General features: G+C 43.2%; 1 protein-coding gene across 4 annotated transcripts in view; it reads left to right on the forward strand.

Moving 5' to 3' along the window:
- Positions 1–7,278: 7,278 nt before the first annotated feature.
- The window catches only part of Vps13c (vacuolar protein sorting 13 homolog C), a 137,791-nt gene continuing 130,613 nt past the window's right edge, over positions 7,279–14,456 (forward strand). For all 4 annotated transcript variants that reach the window (XM_048332995.1, XM_048332996.1, XM_048332997.1 and 1 more), the window contains exon 1: positions 7,279–7,477. In XM_048332995.1, coding sequence (XP_048188952.1) covers positions 7,378–7,477 — 100 coding nt within the window. In that variant the 5' untranslated portion in view covers positions 7,279–7,377. The remainder of the gene's footprint in view (positions 7,478–14,456) is intronic.

Consider the following 14,456-nt stretch of genomic DNA (forward strand, 5'->3'; position numbering starts at 1 on the left):
TGTTTATGTGGTACCAGGGAATTGAACCCAGGGCTTCATGTATGCCAGCCAAACACTCTACCACTAAGCCACATTCCCAGCCCAGGAAGAGACTTTTGAAGACTGTTTTATGTTTAATTTGGCAGGCAAGATTGGAGAGGGCTTCGGGGCTTACCATGATTTGACTAGGTTTTTTTTTTTTTTTTGTCTTGATATTGCCTCTACTTCTAGCTAGTATTCTTGGGCCAGGGCTAAAATCTATAGGAGAATAATTATTGAGTTATACACCTGAATTCCATATGCATGTTTTCGGACTTAAGGTTTTCTCAAGAGGCAAGATGCTATTAGTTCTGTGTGAACAGAGAACCCTGGGTTATAATAATAAGGAAGAACAGAATCAAGGCTCTGGTGTGAGAAGTTGTTAATCATCTTTATTAGCCTGTCTGAGCCCACTGTTAAATGGAGACAGTCATGTCTACCACATAAGATTGTTGTGGGAGTTAAAAAGATGTGTATGAACATGCCAAGAAGGCATTATGCGTGGGTTCACAACCAGTTATTATTAATTGTACACACACACACACACACACACACACACACACACATTCTAGGAAGGAAGATCAAAAGTTCAAGTCCAGCCTGGGCTCTAGTGAGTCTCTCATTCAAAGTAAGAAGAGGAGGAAAACTAATGGGAGAAGGAGGAAGAGATTCCTAAAGCAAATAAAATAAAACCTCATTTGCTAAATCGAGGTGGTAAGGAAACAGTCACAAGTAACATTTACAGGGAGAAAGCAAGCCCTTTCTACACATGGAATTTCTCTGTGTCTTAGATTAAGTCTCCAGAATTGTAATGCATTTCTGTTGTTTTCAAATCACCTAGTTTATTTTATCCCAGCAGCACAAAGGGGCAGAGGCTCATGGAAATGCCTCAGCTTCTCTCTCCTATTGTTGAGATAATTTGGTAACAGGATTCTTGGCCGAAGGTTTTGTCCTTCATTACCAAATGTCTCAAATCACTGCCTTCTCATCCAAGGCATCTGATGAGAAATCTGATGTGGAAATTATGGGAGAAATCATGATAAAGCTCATTCTGTCAGCTCGTAGCTACTAACAACATGTTGCATGGAGTCTGCGTGAACAGAGGGTTTTGTTATAGTGGCATGGTGTCTAAGAAGTGCTACCATCTTTTTTTTTTGGAAAACAATCACTCCAGGTTTAAAGGAAGAGGTACTCATTGAGTACAGATAAGATGAGGTGTCTAATAGCCAAAAAGCTCTTACAGATTTTCACTCAACAAGAAAATACCAGTGAAGTGTTCAACTGGCTTTAATTTTCTAAGTGAGTAGCTATCAGTTTCCCACCTAAGTAAAAAGATGGGCTTTTCTTGCTCAGAGCTGGTGCTCTACCACTTGAGCCATACCTCCAACTCAGCTTTTTGCTGGATAATTGGAGATGAAGTCTCACAGACTTTTCTGCCTTGGCCAGCTTTGAATCCAATCTTCCATGTCTTAGCCTCTTGATTCATGTAGGATCCAGGAGTCTTTGCAGAACAGAACATTCAATGAGACAACAGCCTAGGGATGGTACCTGGCCAATTGGACTTGGACTCTCTCCATAAAGAGAAGAGCCACCTCCATACCCCTGGGAACTTCTGCTGTGCAAGGGTGACAAGCAGTCAAGGCAGAGGAGTGGCAGAAGAGCCACTGTGCCTGCCAGTCCCCTCTGCAGCCTGCAGAGAAGGAAGCCACAATCAGCTTTAACTCTCTTCCTGCCTGAGCAGCCTTGAGGTGACAGCAACAAGGACTCTGAGAATATGTCCTTTCAAAAAACATATTTTATTATCGTTAAGTAGGTGCACAAAGGAGTTACCATGCAGTATGTCCAGTTGATGAGAACAAAGCATCTTGATCAGTATCATTCTCCCCTTTCATCATTCTTCCCCATGAGGTTATGTCCTGAAAAGCAAACTTCCTTCTATCTGGGTAACATGATAGTGTAAGCACTAGCTCCATCAATGGGAAGAGTTGGGCTGGGTGGAATGACTAGATAGACTGTCATCTATATTCTAATAATATGCTGCTCTCTGCTGTCCCAAAAGATTTAGGATCTTTTTGTGATTTAGGAACAAAATGGCTCTCCTGAAAGAGATGGGCAGCAAAGACACAAAATGAATGGGGAGCCAGAGGATCCTGGCATCCTGACATCATGGTGTGGGGGACTGGCTAGTTGTGATGCAAACACCTGCAGGAGGGAGCTGGGCAGGAAGTTCACCCTGTTGTATGCTTAGAAGGTTCAGGAAAGGCCTTCAACCAGCAGTCGCTTCTTTACACAGGATTCCAGTCTAGGGGCATATATAACTAACCGGCTTTCTAAAGCATCCTGTGTGTGAGGGAACGGGAGGGAGTTGGAGGTAGAGAGGGGGAAGTGAGCTATTCGAAGGATGCTCCATCTGTCCGACCTAGAGAGAGCTCCGAGACTGCCTCTCCCTCCCCTAGACTTGCCACTTCTCTGTTACTTCATCCCATTTTCCATGTTTCTGGGTAGGTAGAGGAGATAATTCTTAATATATTTCTGTTTCTCACATAGCTCATGATAAAACAGGTGCTCATGAGAGATGGAAAAAATGTTTCTACATAGCATACAAAATACATGTAGATTAATTTGTGCAACTTATATGTGATTTAGGAAGCGTAATTTCAAAATGAACCCTCTGACTGCTTAGGCCAACTATAAATTTAGACTTTTTCAATACCATTTTTTACCCTACATCCTCTTTCTCTGTCCTTCTATTACCAGGAGAAGGAAAGGAAAAAGAAAGACTTCCCTGGTGAGAGGGAAGGGGAGATAAACCCTCAGCTTTTGTGTGTGAATCACAGGAACTCAAAATCCTTGACAAAAAGCATGTTGAGGGGTTTCACAAAAGAGGAAGTTTACAAAATGGAAGTTTAGCAATGATCCATTTATCAAAACAGGATGAAACAGTAAGAAAAAGAAAAGGAAAAGAGAGATATCTCTGGCCTGACACACCACAAGTGTGACATACATAGAATGGGGCTCTAATAATCCTGTTATTATGAAGGTTTGCTTGGCTAAGGATTAGATGAGTCATGCAGAGATTCCTTTAAAAACATTTCTGCCAGGCAAGGCAGATTTGCTTTTGTTTTTTTTTTATTAACAGGTCACTTTCTTCAGTCATACTGTAGGAGCATTTCCTGTACAGTATTTCTTCAAAACAGGTGAGTTGGGCACTCACGTGCCCAGTTCCTTGAGATCACAATAAGCCTTATGTTTTACTTAACACGGAAGCATGAGCCATCAGTTCTTGGGAGGATGGTGTAACAGGGTCAGGCCAAGGGCCTGGAACACACAAATCTACTCAGAGGAAGACTATTGGTAGTTATAGGAACATCCAGGAATGAAGTTAAAAAACAATTCTGTGAGGGGAACATAAGTAAATGACCTAACCACTGAGGCTGCCAGGGTTCTCAAGAGTAAAGGGAAACAACATTCCAAAGCAAGATTATGGAAGAGGTTGGACAACAGGTACAATGTTAGATAGGTGGCATGAGTTCTAGTACTCTAAAGCACAATAAGATGAATATACTTAGCAGTGAGGCATCATGTCTAGGATCTGTCCTCTCCTGTTCCTCTCCTGGTTAACCTTTCTAAGTCCCTGGTGTTATGGCTTATAGTTATCTTTCTCCAGCTGGGGGGACAGTTGTGTGTTGGGGGGGGGACAGAAGGGAGGGAGAACTATGAAGGGGCCAGGCCTAGTAGGGCCCATCTGTAATCCCAGCTACTTGGGAGGCAGAGGTAGGAAGATCATACTTCTGTACTAGCCCAGTCAAAAAAAAGCTTGAGACCCTACATGAATAAACCAAAAGCAGAAAGGAATGGTGTTGTGGCTCAAGTGGTAGGATGTTTCCTGAATGAAAATTTGTTTCTTCTTTCTTTTGAGGAGTTATTCTTTAAGTGTCCTCTAACTGTGACTAATTTTTAACAGAAATATTTTGCTTTTAATATCTGCTTTTACTGTTCAATCCCTGATCATTTACTTTTGTAATGGCCTTTGTTGTCCTTCCCATTAAGAGAGAATAATGGTAGGAATGACGATTACTAGTTAGCCTCTTCACTGGTTTCCTTTATCCTATAAGACTTTACTTTAGGGTGTTCTTGGTATCTCTTGACATGAGTTATGTTTGTTTTAAACTGGGACTGTAAATTTCTGACTCAACGAAGTATAGAAGATTTGGGGTATCACTGGAGGCACTTAAAATTCCCAAACAAGCTGAAAATGGAATGAGCAAAATTTAATAGCTTTTACTAGAATATATTAATCTTAATTATATTAAAGTTTTTACAGAAATGTTTTAGTTAAATATTAAAAAAATGAAAATTACCACATATACATATATGTATATATTTATTTATTCTGCCATTAACCTTTGAAAGTAAGATCTCGGAGAATGACTAGTAGCCCAGCAGTGATTAAATTGTGTAACTATTGACAGAAAAATAAAGGGTGTCAGTGCTAGGGGAAGTAAAGCACATTAAATACTGCAGTGTGATTCTGTGAACTTATTTAACATTCCAAAGCTTAGTTCTATTAAATTGGGACAATTACTTTACTTACCTTATAAATCTTTTTTGAGGACTCCATGAAAATGCTCTCCCCCTGCCGCACGACAATGAGAGGCTAGCTCATGAGCTACAACTAAAACATAAAAAAAGTTTATCATGTAAGAGCGTGGTGAGTCACTATCCTGTCCAAACTGTAAAGCGGTACAGATAAGGAATGAGTAAAGCTCCCACAAGTCTGTACCTTCTCTATTCACCTGACTGTGCCAAGCTACCTGTGAAATCCTCCATACCTACTTATATGATTGTCCTTGTACTGGTTTCTCTTACCATGGAGCATGCCTTATCTCAAGTGGAATATGTATTCTTTTTTTTCTTTTGACACCTGCCTCAGTGTACTGGCAGTGTGAGTGTACTAAGGGAGGGATTGGTTAGGGTTAGGGTCAGGGCCAGAAAGAATGTGTGTGTGTGTGGGGGGGGAAACAGCCTGAAGAGAATGTTCTAAGCAGTGAAAATTATGGTAGTTTGGTGACCTGAATGACCTGTGCTTCTGGACACGAACTCTGGAGTTAGCGTGAACAGGTTGGAGAAAGGAAAGGCTCCAGGCTAGGTGGCCAGTTAAGAGGAAAATCCATACCCATTCAAGGTATAAGAACACAGGAAACAGTTGGGCACTGGTGACTCATGCCTATAATCCAAGCTACTCAGGAGGCTGAGATGTGAGGATCCCAGTTTGGAAAAGAAAGTCTGTGAGTTATCTCCAATTAAGCACCAAAAAGCTGGAAGCCGAGCTGTGGCTCACACAATAAAGTACTATTCTTGAGCAAAAAAGCTCAGGCACAGTGACCACGCCCTGAATTCACCCTAGGACTGGCATGGCATGCATATATATGAAACAGTAAATGCAGGATAGGTTTGCTATTAATTGATCCTCAAGGTGAAGGAAAGAGGACCAAAGTGCCGCCTTCTTCTTCTTTTTTTTTTTTTTTTTTTTTGGTATGTCAGAGAGAAGAAACAAATGGTTTTTAAGGTATTATTTTCTATAGCCAGAATGAAAAAATGGAGGTGAATGTTGTTAGAACTGGCTAATACTGTGCCTCTTTCTGTCTTACATTTTGCATAACACTGATTGTAGCTGGGTTTAAATTTTTTTTTATCTCCAGTGGCCATTTAGTTAATTAATTAATTAATTAATTAATGTACTGGGGTTTGAATTCAGGGCCTCAAGTTCTTACCTTTTTCCCCTTAACGCTAGTACCTTTACACTTGAGCCATGTTTCCAGTTCGGACTTTTTGATAGTTAATTGGAGATAAGAATCTCTTAGTATGATACAAGCGTGAGCTACCAGCATTGGACTCCAGTGGATTTATATATATATATATATATATATATATATATATATATATATATATTTTTTTTTTTTTTTTTTTGGCCAGTCCTGGGCCTTGGACTCAGGGCCTGAGCACTGTCCCTGGCCTCCTTTTGCTCAAGGCTAGCACTCTACCACTTGAGCCACAGCGCCACTTCTGGCCTTTTTTTGTATATGTGGTGCTGGGGAATAGAACCCAGGGCCTCATGTATACTAGGCAAGCTCTCTTGCCACTAGGCCATATCCCCAGCCCCTGGTGGATTTATATTTAACAATTTTTTCTTCAGGATCTTGCAGAAACCTGGGTTGTTTAGAACAATATTGTTTTTCCAGGCATTAGCCTTTCCCTCATATCAAAGCGTGTCATAGATGCCTATGATTAGAAGTAATCTTAGTCTGTCGTAGGTTTCCCCGTTGTATCTCAGCCTTTGAAAAACAAACAAACAAAAATCCCACTCTGGTTTGTCCGTGGATGGTTTGTATTTCACCAGTGTTGAAAAGTCCTTGAAGTATTCAAAAGCCTCGCTTTGAAATGTCTCATCACACTGAGACGGTGCAGTGACAGCATGGGGGAAAGTGACATCAATCACAAAGAACCCCTAGTTCAAGGGGGGGGGGAAGCATGAGCAGTGGTTGGCCAGTGAAGGATCAGTGCACCTTGGGGGAGGGCGAGAAGCAATGCATTTCCAAGGGAAAGCACATCCAGGCCTAAAGCCACCTCCGCCAGCCTGATGAGGTTTTACCCCTTCCCCCTGCTTTTCGGGCATCCCAGTGCTTGCTTGAAAGAAGCTTCTGGAAGCCTGCCAAGACCAGGATGCAAACACAGGTGTTGCCCCCACCTGCTGGTGGGAGGGTGTGTGTGTGTGTGTGTGTGTGTGTGTGTGTGTGTGTGTGTGTGTGTGTGTGTGTGTGTGTGTGTGTCCTTGGAGCTGAGGTCAGGGAGGTCACCTGCACGCCTTTGCCTCCTGACCTTCTCTCTCCTCTCCCAGGGATGCTCAGGCGTGTGTGTGTGTGTGTGTGTGTGTGTGTGTGTGTGTGTGTGTGTGTGTGTGTCCTTGGAGCTGAGGTCAGGGAGGTCACCTGCACGCCTTTGCCTCCTGACCTTCTCTCTCCTCTCCCAGGGATGCTCAGGCCTGGTGGCTCAAAGACCCATGCAGCGTCCAATCCGCCTCTCCCGGAGCCGGCCGCTCCAGGAGCTGGGAGGCGGAGGAGGAAGGGGGTCCTCACACGCATGCGCACTGGCGGCGTCCCGCGTACGCGCACGGGCGCGCGCGCGCGCGCGCAGCGGCGAAGGGGCGGGGCGAGGCGGGGCGTGCGGGCGCCGCAGGGGCCTGTCATTCGCGGCGCGGGTCGCCGCCTTCGGAGCAAGCGCCCGGTGGTTCCGGCTCCTCCTCCTCCTCCGCCTCCGCGGCCTGAGCCCCCACCCACCACCACCACCGCCACCACCACCATGGTGCTGGAGTCGGTGGTCGCTGACCTGCTGAACCGCTTCCTGGGGGACTACGTGGAGAACTTGGATAAATCCCAGTTGAAGCTGGGCATCTGGGGCGGTAAGCGCCTGAGGAGGAGACTGTGGGACGCGGCCGGCCCCCGAGACTCCCCACCTCGGTCGGAGGGCGTCCGCGGGCCTCGGGGCGGGGGAGGGGGGCGCGGCAGGTGCGGGGGGGGTGTCCTCGCGGGCCTCGGGGAAGGGGGGCGCGGCAGGTGCGGGGGGGGTGTCCTCGCGGGCCTCGAGGAAGGGGGGCGCGGCAGGTGAGGGGGTTCCCTAACCCCCCCCCCCACGTCCGTCGAGGGCCTGGGCTGGCCTAGTTGGGCCCCGGGAGATGCGCAGGAGCTCGGCGGCCGCACCGCAGGTCCTCGTCTCCCCGCCCCTGCCTGTCCTTGGGTTGCGGACCCCTCTCTCTCCCTGCCCACCTCAGGGGCTGCTGCTCGCAGTGCTCAGTATAGCTTTTTTGGTTCCCATGCATTAAAAGAAAGAAAGAAATTTAAATAAAAGCCTCTTTTTAAAAGCCTTGCCATCTCTTGGGGCGTGTGTGTGTGTGGGGGGGGGAGTGTTTATAAAGTCATGCGCACTCCGGGGTGGGGAGGGAAATTGCATTTCGCAGTTATCTTTCCCCCAGTAAGCTCCCAGCTGCCCGGAAAGTTCGCTTCCTCCCCTGTAAAATACTAGGGGGAAAGAGCCTGTAGAAAGGAAGGCGTTGACCCCCTAGAGGCTCCGAGAGGGGAGGGGAAAGCCGTGTCTTCTCTTAAAATGAGACTTCCGGTTTTGTTTTGGACCCAACGGGAGAGACAGATGTTCAAGCCACGATTAACATCCTCATTGATGGGTGTCTGCAGGGTTGCATGACTCAGGAATGTCTGCCAGTTTTTTTTTAATCCTAGAGATTAAGTGTATAAAAGTAGATAATAAGTGATATGCTTGTAACGTGTTACAAAAACTTGGTTAGGCCGGGGAGGTGGCTCTGTGGTGGAGTAGTTGGTTAGCCTACAGGAGGCCCTAAGTGCCATCCCCAATACTGCAAAAACAAAACAAAACACAACAAAACTTAATTATGTAATTATGTGCACAAATTCTGTGCTAAACTTTGGGAATGTTGGGGGTGCTTTTTCCTTTACAGAGGATTTGGAAACTTTGGAGGGAAATTAAAAAAAAAAACACCTACTAAAATAGATGAAACTGATTTTAACTACCAGTAAGGATAGACCAGTAGCCATGGTAGGTGGGGCCAGATACATATAGCTCATTTCTGTAAGGATTACAGCTAGTAAGGAGGCTGAGACCCAAGGATGGCAGTTGGAAGCCATCTGGGGCAGGAAGGTTTCCTGAGATTCTTTTTTCCAATTAACCACCCCAAAGCCAGAAGTGGAGCTGTAGCTCAAGTGGTAGAGCACTAGCCTAGAGCAAGGAAATTCCAAGACAGCACCCAGGCCCTTGAGTTCACATTCTAGGACTGGCATCACACACACACACACAATGTAGGCTTTTGAATATGAGAAGTTCTCCCAATGCAGGGGAAAATGTAATATCCCATTGGTAACTTTTGTATTGGTTTCACATTGATAATTGAATATATTGGCTCAAATACATATTTGGGGAAGGGGTGTCTGGCTCCTAAAATTTATAATCACATATGTACATTACATGTTTTTATTGGCCAATACTGTTCTAAAACCACAGATGCTGCTTGGAATTGTGAAGGAGCCTGTTTTTGTTTTAAAGGTTACTGTACATTTGATTCGTGTGCCCTGGTTTGCTCATAAATACATACTTTGTTTACCCTTCCCTGAAACATAACATACTAATGGTGAGCAAAAGAAACATTGAGGAACTAAATGTCTGATGTTTTCTGCTGAGATTAAGCTTTCTTCAGAATACTGATCAGTGATATCAGTTATTCCCTGTAGTTTGTAAACATTTGAAATGTGAGAAAGCATTGAGCTCGCAGTTGGGAACGCTGAAAGAGCTCTTAGTAAGAGTTTTATCTTAGTGTACCTAACACAAAACAAGTGTTTTAATATCCCCCAAAGTTCAAATCAATCCTGACAGTTTGGTCATGTCTCACTACTACTTAGGTTTTAATAAATGGTAATATTGTTCTATATTTGTGTCTGATATCTTTTTAATGAAAAGAGATATTGAAGGTTGAAGTGGTATCTTCACCACCAAATCTTGCTCTCTTTTGCCCTCTGAAGGCCCCCCCCCCTTAATATGAGGTGATTCCAACTGTCATGTTTTTTATGGTAGTAGTGCACTATCTGAAGATTTTGGACTCACCGTCAAAATGAAAGTGCCATAACTATGTAATTTCCCTTATCCCCATAGTTTTTGGGTGAAATTGAGGTACGAGGACTTCTACTCTTTCATTTTCTGGTTTTTTTTTTTTTCTTTCTTTCTTCCTTTCTCTCCAGTCCTGGGGCTTGACCTCTAGGCCTCAGTGCTGTCACTGAGCTCCTTTAGCTCAAGGCTAGCACTCTACCACTTAAGCCACAGCGCCCCTTCCAGCTTTTTTTTTTTTTTTGTGATTTCTTGGAGATAAGCATCTCATAGACTTTCCTGCCTTAGCTGGCTTTGAACTGTGATCCTCAGATACCAGCTGTTAATTTTGCAGTGCAAGAGATTAAACACGAGGGTCTTGTACTGGCCAGCTAGTGCTCTATCCCAAGCTATACCCTCAGCTCTTTGCTGTTTTCTGTTTAGAATAAAGTGCCCTGCCAGGAGTTTACATCAACTGTGTAATATGCCTGAAGATAAAAATTCATCTCTTTGACAAATGGTTCAATGAGCATTCAATTAAATATTCTCTCAGTCCTGCCAGCCCACAGCTCTGCTTTTATAAAGAGTTTGGCTATGTTATTTGTGTAGTTGCTGCATTAGCTAGAAGTCATGTGGTTTTGCAGTTATTGCTCAATATATTGTCTTAATTCCCCTTAAAATAGACACCATATGTGAGTCAGTTATTTCTGTTCCTTGAGAATATTGTTGAGGAAATTTGTCTCAAATGTTTTAAGGTATAAAAATCGGAGTGTTTAGCTGATATATGACATCCACAAGGTTGCTCAGCTTTACAAAGAATTGAAAATGTCATGTAGTCTTTTTGTGTGTTAGTAAGGGCTGCATGTTTATGGAATTTGATGTTTCAGTTTTCCTCTGGCTGAATTTTCAAGTGTTCCAAAAGGAATTCATTCTGATCTCATTTCTGTTTGGGGATAAATTTCTTAATTGGAGTTTTGACTAAAGATAGTGGCTTTCAATGGCAGGAGGTGTGGCTTTGTTTCTGAGGAGATACTTGGCAAATTGTAAGACATTTTTGTTTGCCGCTAAGGGTACATGTATGCTCAAGGCCTGTGGTGGGTAACCCAGGGGCACTGCTGAACATTCTTCAGCACAGAGGACACTCCTTGGTAATGATGAATTATCTAGCTTCAAATGCTAAGTTGAGAAGCCTGGTTTAAAGAGCACTTGAGATTGCCTCCTCCATTTAAAGGAGGCCTATGGTGGTGAACAAATTTTAATAAGAAGTGAAAAGAAGTCTGCTACTCTTCAGAAGTTTCTTTCTTTTTCTTTTCTTTTTTTTTTTTTTTCTTTTTGCCAGTTCTGGGCCTTGGACTCAGGGCCTGAGCCCCATCCTTGGCTTCTTTTCGCTCAAGGCTACCACTTGAGCCACAGCGCCACTTCTGGCTGTTTTCTGTATATGTGGTGCTGAGGAATCCAACCTAGGGCTTCATGTATAAGAGGCAAACACTCTTGCCACTAGGCCATATTCCCAGCCCAGTCTTCAGAAGTTTCTAATGGATGCTTTATGAAGGGGCTTGAATGTGTCATGTCAGTAAAGATGCATAATCTTGGCTTGGACTATTCAAGATCTTTTGCAAACATTGGGAAAAGATTGCGCTATGCATATATTGATACCTATATAGGCATCACAGTTCAATATACAATAGTGCAAAAATATACAACAGTGAAAAGGAAGGGAGGGCTGGGGATATGGCCTAGTGGCAAAGAGTGCTTGTCTCCTATACATGAGGCCCTGGGTTCAATTCCCCAGCACCATATATACAGAAAACGGCCAGAAGTGGCGCTGTGGCTCAAGTGGCAGAGTGGTAGCCTTGAGCAAAAAGAAGCCAGGGACAGTGCTCAGGCCCTGAGTCCAAGCCCCAGGACTGGCAAAAAAAAAAAAAAGGAAGGGAAAAATTACTGGAAAGTCTAGAATCAGGAGGTGTACTTTGAACAACTCTTTTTAAATTGGAGAACCAAAAATAAAAATGACTCATGAAAGAATGAAAAAATGAAAAATGAAAATGAAAAAATGGTAATTGCTATTTTCTTTTGTATCTTAGTGTGTGTGTGCACATGCAAGTGTGCATGCATACAGGTGTGTGCGTGCACTGGCACTGGGGTCTAAACTTAGAGCATAGATACTGTCCTTTAGCTTTTTCACTCAAAGCTGGTATCACAGCTCAAGATAAATGTCTTATGAACTTTCCTGCTTGGGCTGGCTTGGAACTGTGATCGATCCTCAGATGTCAGTTTCCTGAGTAGCTAAAATTACAGATGTGAGCCACTAGTGCCTGGCTTATTGAACATTTTAAAATACCATCCAGTTCTTATGTATTTTATGTTATTTTATTTTGTGCTGGTCCTGGGGCTTGAACTCAGGGCCTAGGTGTTGTCCCTGAGTTTCTTTTTGCTTAAGGCTAGCTGTCTACCACTTGAGCCACAGGTCTACTTCTGGCTTTTTTGGCAGTTTAGTGACGATAAGAGTCTCACAGACTTTCCTGTCTGGGCCGTCTTCAAACTGCAGTCCTTCGATTTCAGCCTCTTGAGTAGCTAGGATTACAGGCATGAGCCACTGGCTCCCAGCTTCCTATGTATTTTTAAAAGTGGTTTAGGTAAAATATCTCTTTAAAAACTTTCTGTTGCTGAATGAATAATGAAGCCCTGCTTATCTACTAGCTGTAGGAACCCAAGCCTCAGTTTCCTAATTTGCAAAATGGATGTTTAACACTTGCAGTGTTTGTGATATAAAGAGTGTGAAACCCCTGTATAGTTAGTGATAGCCATTAATGCGGAAGATAAACCCAGTAGATGGAAACAGCCTGCTTTGCTTTGTGTTTTCTTAAATGTGTGGCTTCTAATTCACACTTATATAAGGTGATAATTTTGGGAAGAGTACATGTCTAAACATTCCATACTTTCTAGACAAATTCTTAAAACATAAAGCACTGTTTGTATTTGAGTTTATATTTGACACTAGTTATACTACCTGCCAACAGTTTGTAAGTGAGGTTTCCAAAGGTTCAGGAAAGTGCCTGGTGGGTATGTGCTACCTACACAGACAGGAAAGTTCATCTCAGTTCTTGTTCCCCACAAACTGGCACCATCCAGGAGATAAATTGCGTAACCTTAAGCTATCTGAAGTGAGTCCAGGATATAATTGTTTAAGAGTAACATATGAAAAGACATCTTGAAATGCCAGATCTTTTGCAATTTGGCTGAATTGGTGGTGTTGCAATGTAGAATCTCTGTCTCTTTGATGTTGGAGTGATTTGCTGCGGAGGAGCTGGTAATCCTTCTCACTTCCATGGCAAGCAGAATAAGCTATCGTCTGTGATTGGTATGGGGGATGCAGGGTGTGTTTGGCTGTGGTGACCAGTGGTGCCTCTCTGCCCTCAACCCGCACTGCTTTCCCATCAGCTGCCAGTTACAGGGGACAGTACTTGTTATTCCAGATTCCTGAGACAAGAATTGTAGATTTTACACTCTTTCAGATTTTGAAATATCCATTACTAATGAGATTTCTTGGGGATGGGATGGAATTCATTTCTTTTTCATATATACCTTCTACCCACAGCCTGACTGTCATTTTCTGCAGTGTTTTAGTGCAGTTGTGTTTCGCCTATGATGTGTCGTGTGAGGGTAGGTAAGGAATTTTGTACTTGTGGCATCCTGTCAGCACTGAAAAGGTTTTGGGTTTTGGAGTGTTTCAGATTTTTGGAGTAGGGAATGCTCAGTTTACATGGACAGAGGCAGAGCAAGGGAAGGGAAGAGAATTGGTATGGGATCAGCACCAGGAGTAAGGAAAGCTGGGATCTTTTTTCCCCTGACACAGCCTCAGTGGGAGGTTTTTGGAATATCACTGGGTGGTATTATTCTTTTCTTGCCTGATATTGAAGAGATGGACCAGATCTTCTCTTCTGGCTTTAAAATATGTGTTTTTCATTAGGTGAATGGTTTTGCCACCTCCTGCAATGCTAGTGAGGACTGTAGATAATGAAACACTAGCTTTCCTTTCTCTTCTTCCTTCAGTCCTGCCTACTAAAGAGCCACTATCATGAAATAGATGAGATAACTGAACTTCTAGCTTTCTGGTCATATCTGTGAATCCAGCTCTTGTATGACATTAAACTTTGTGCTCATATCTGTAAATCTAAGTCTAATATAATTTCCTCTCAACATATGTAAACTTGTACAGAGAAATTTTTAAAAAGTCCTTTGTGGAGGCCACATTTCTTATACATTTCTTATGGGTTTCTCCTATAGCATATAGACAGCAAAAATGAGTGTAGTGCAACATGTTATTGATTATAGTGTTTAGAAAATGAAGTTGCAAACAGTTTTCCACATATTTAAAATTTAAATGAAAACTGCACTCCGTTTTGAGAAATAGAACTGAAAATCAGTACTTTGTTAACCTTTCTGTAGGAAGTTCATGAGCTTCAGATCCCAGAAATGTACCAAAGGGGGAAAGTTCTGTGATAAACCTCAGCTTTCCATTGTTCTCTGCCAAGACTTTCTGTTTTAGTAGGGAAAGAGGAAGAGGGAGAGCCAGGTCTTTCTTTTCCCTTTTTTTTTTCTTCCAGTCACTGCAAAGTTTTTTTTTTTTTTTTTTTGGCCAGTCCTAGGCCATGAACTCAGGGCTTGAGTACTGTCCCTGGCTTCTTTTTTGCTCAAGGCTAGCACTCTGCCACTTGAGCCACAGCGCCACTTCTGGCCATTTTCTGTATATGTGGTGCTGAGGAATCGAACCC

The sequence above is a fragment of the Perognathus longimembris genome, chromosome 23, assembly GCF_023159225.1.
Source record: "Perognathus longimembris pacificus isolate PPM17 chromosome 23, ASM2315922v1, whole genome shotgun sequence".
Taxonomy (NCBI): domain Eukaryota; kingdom Metazoa; phylum Chordata; class Mammalia; order Rodentia; family Heteromyidae; genus Perognathus; species Perognathus longimembris.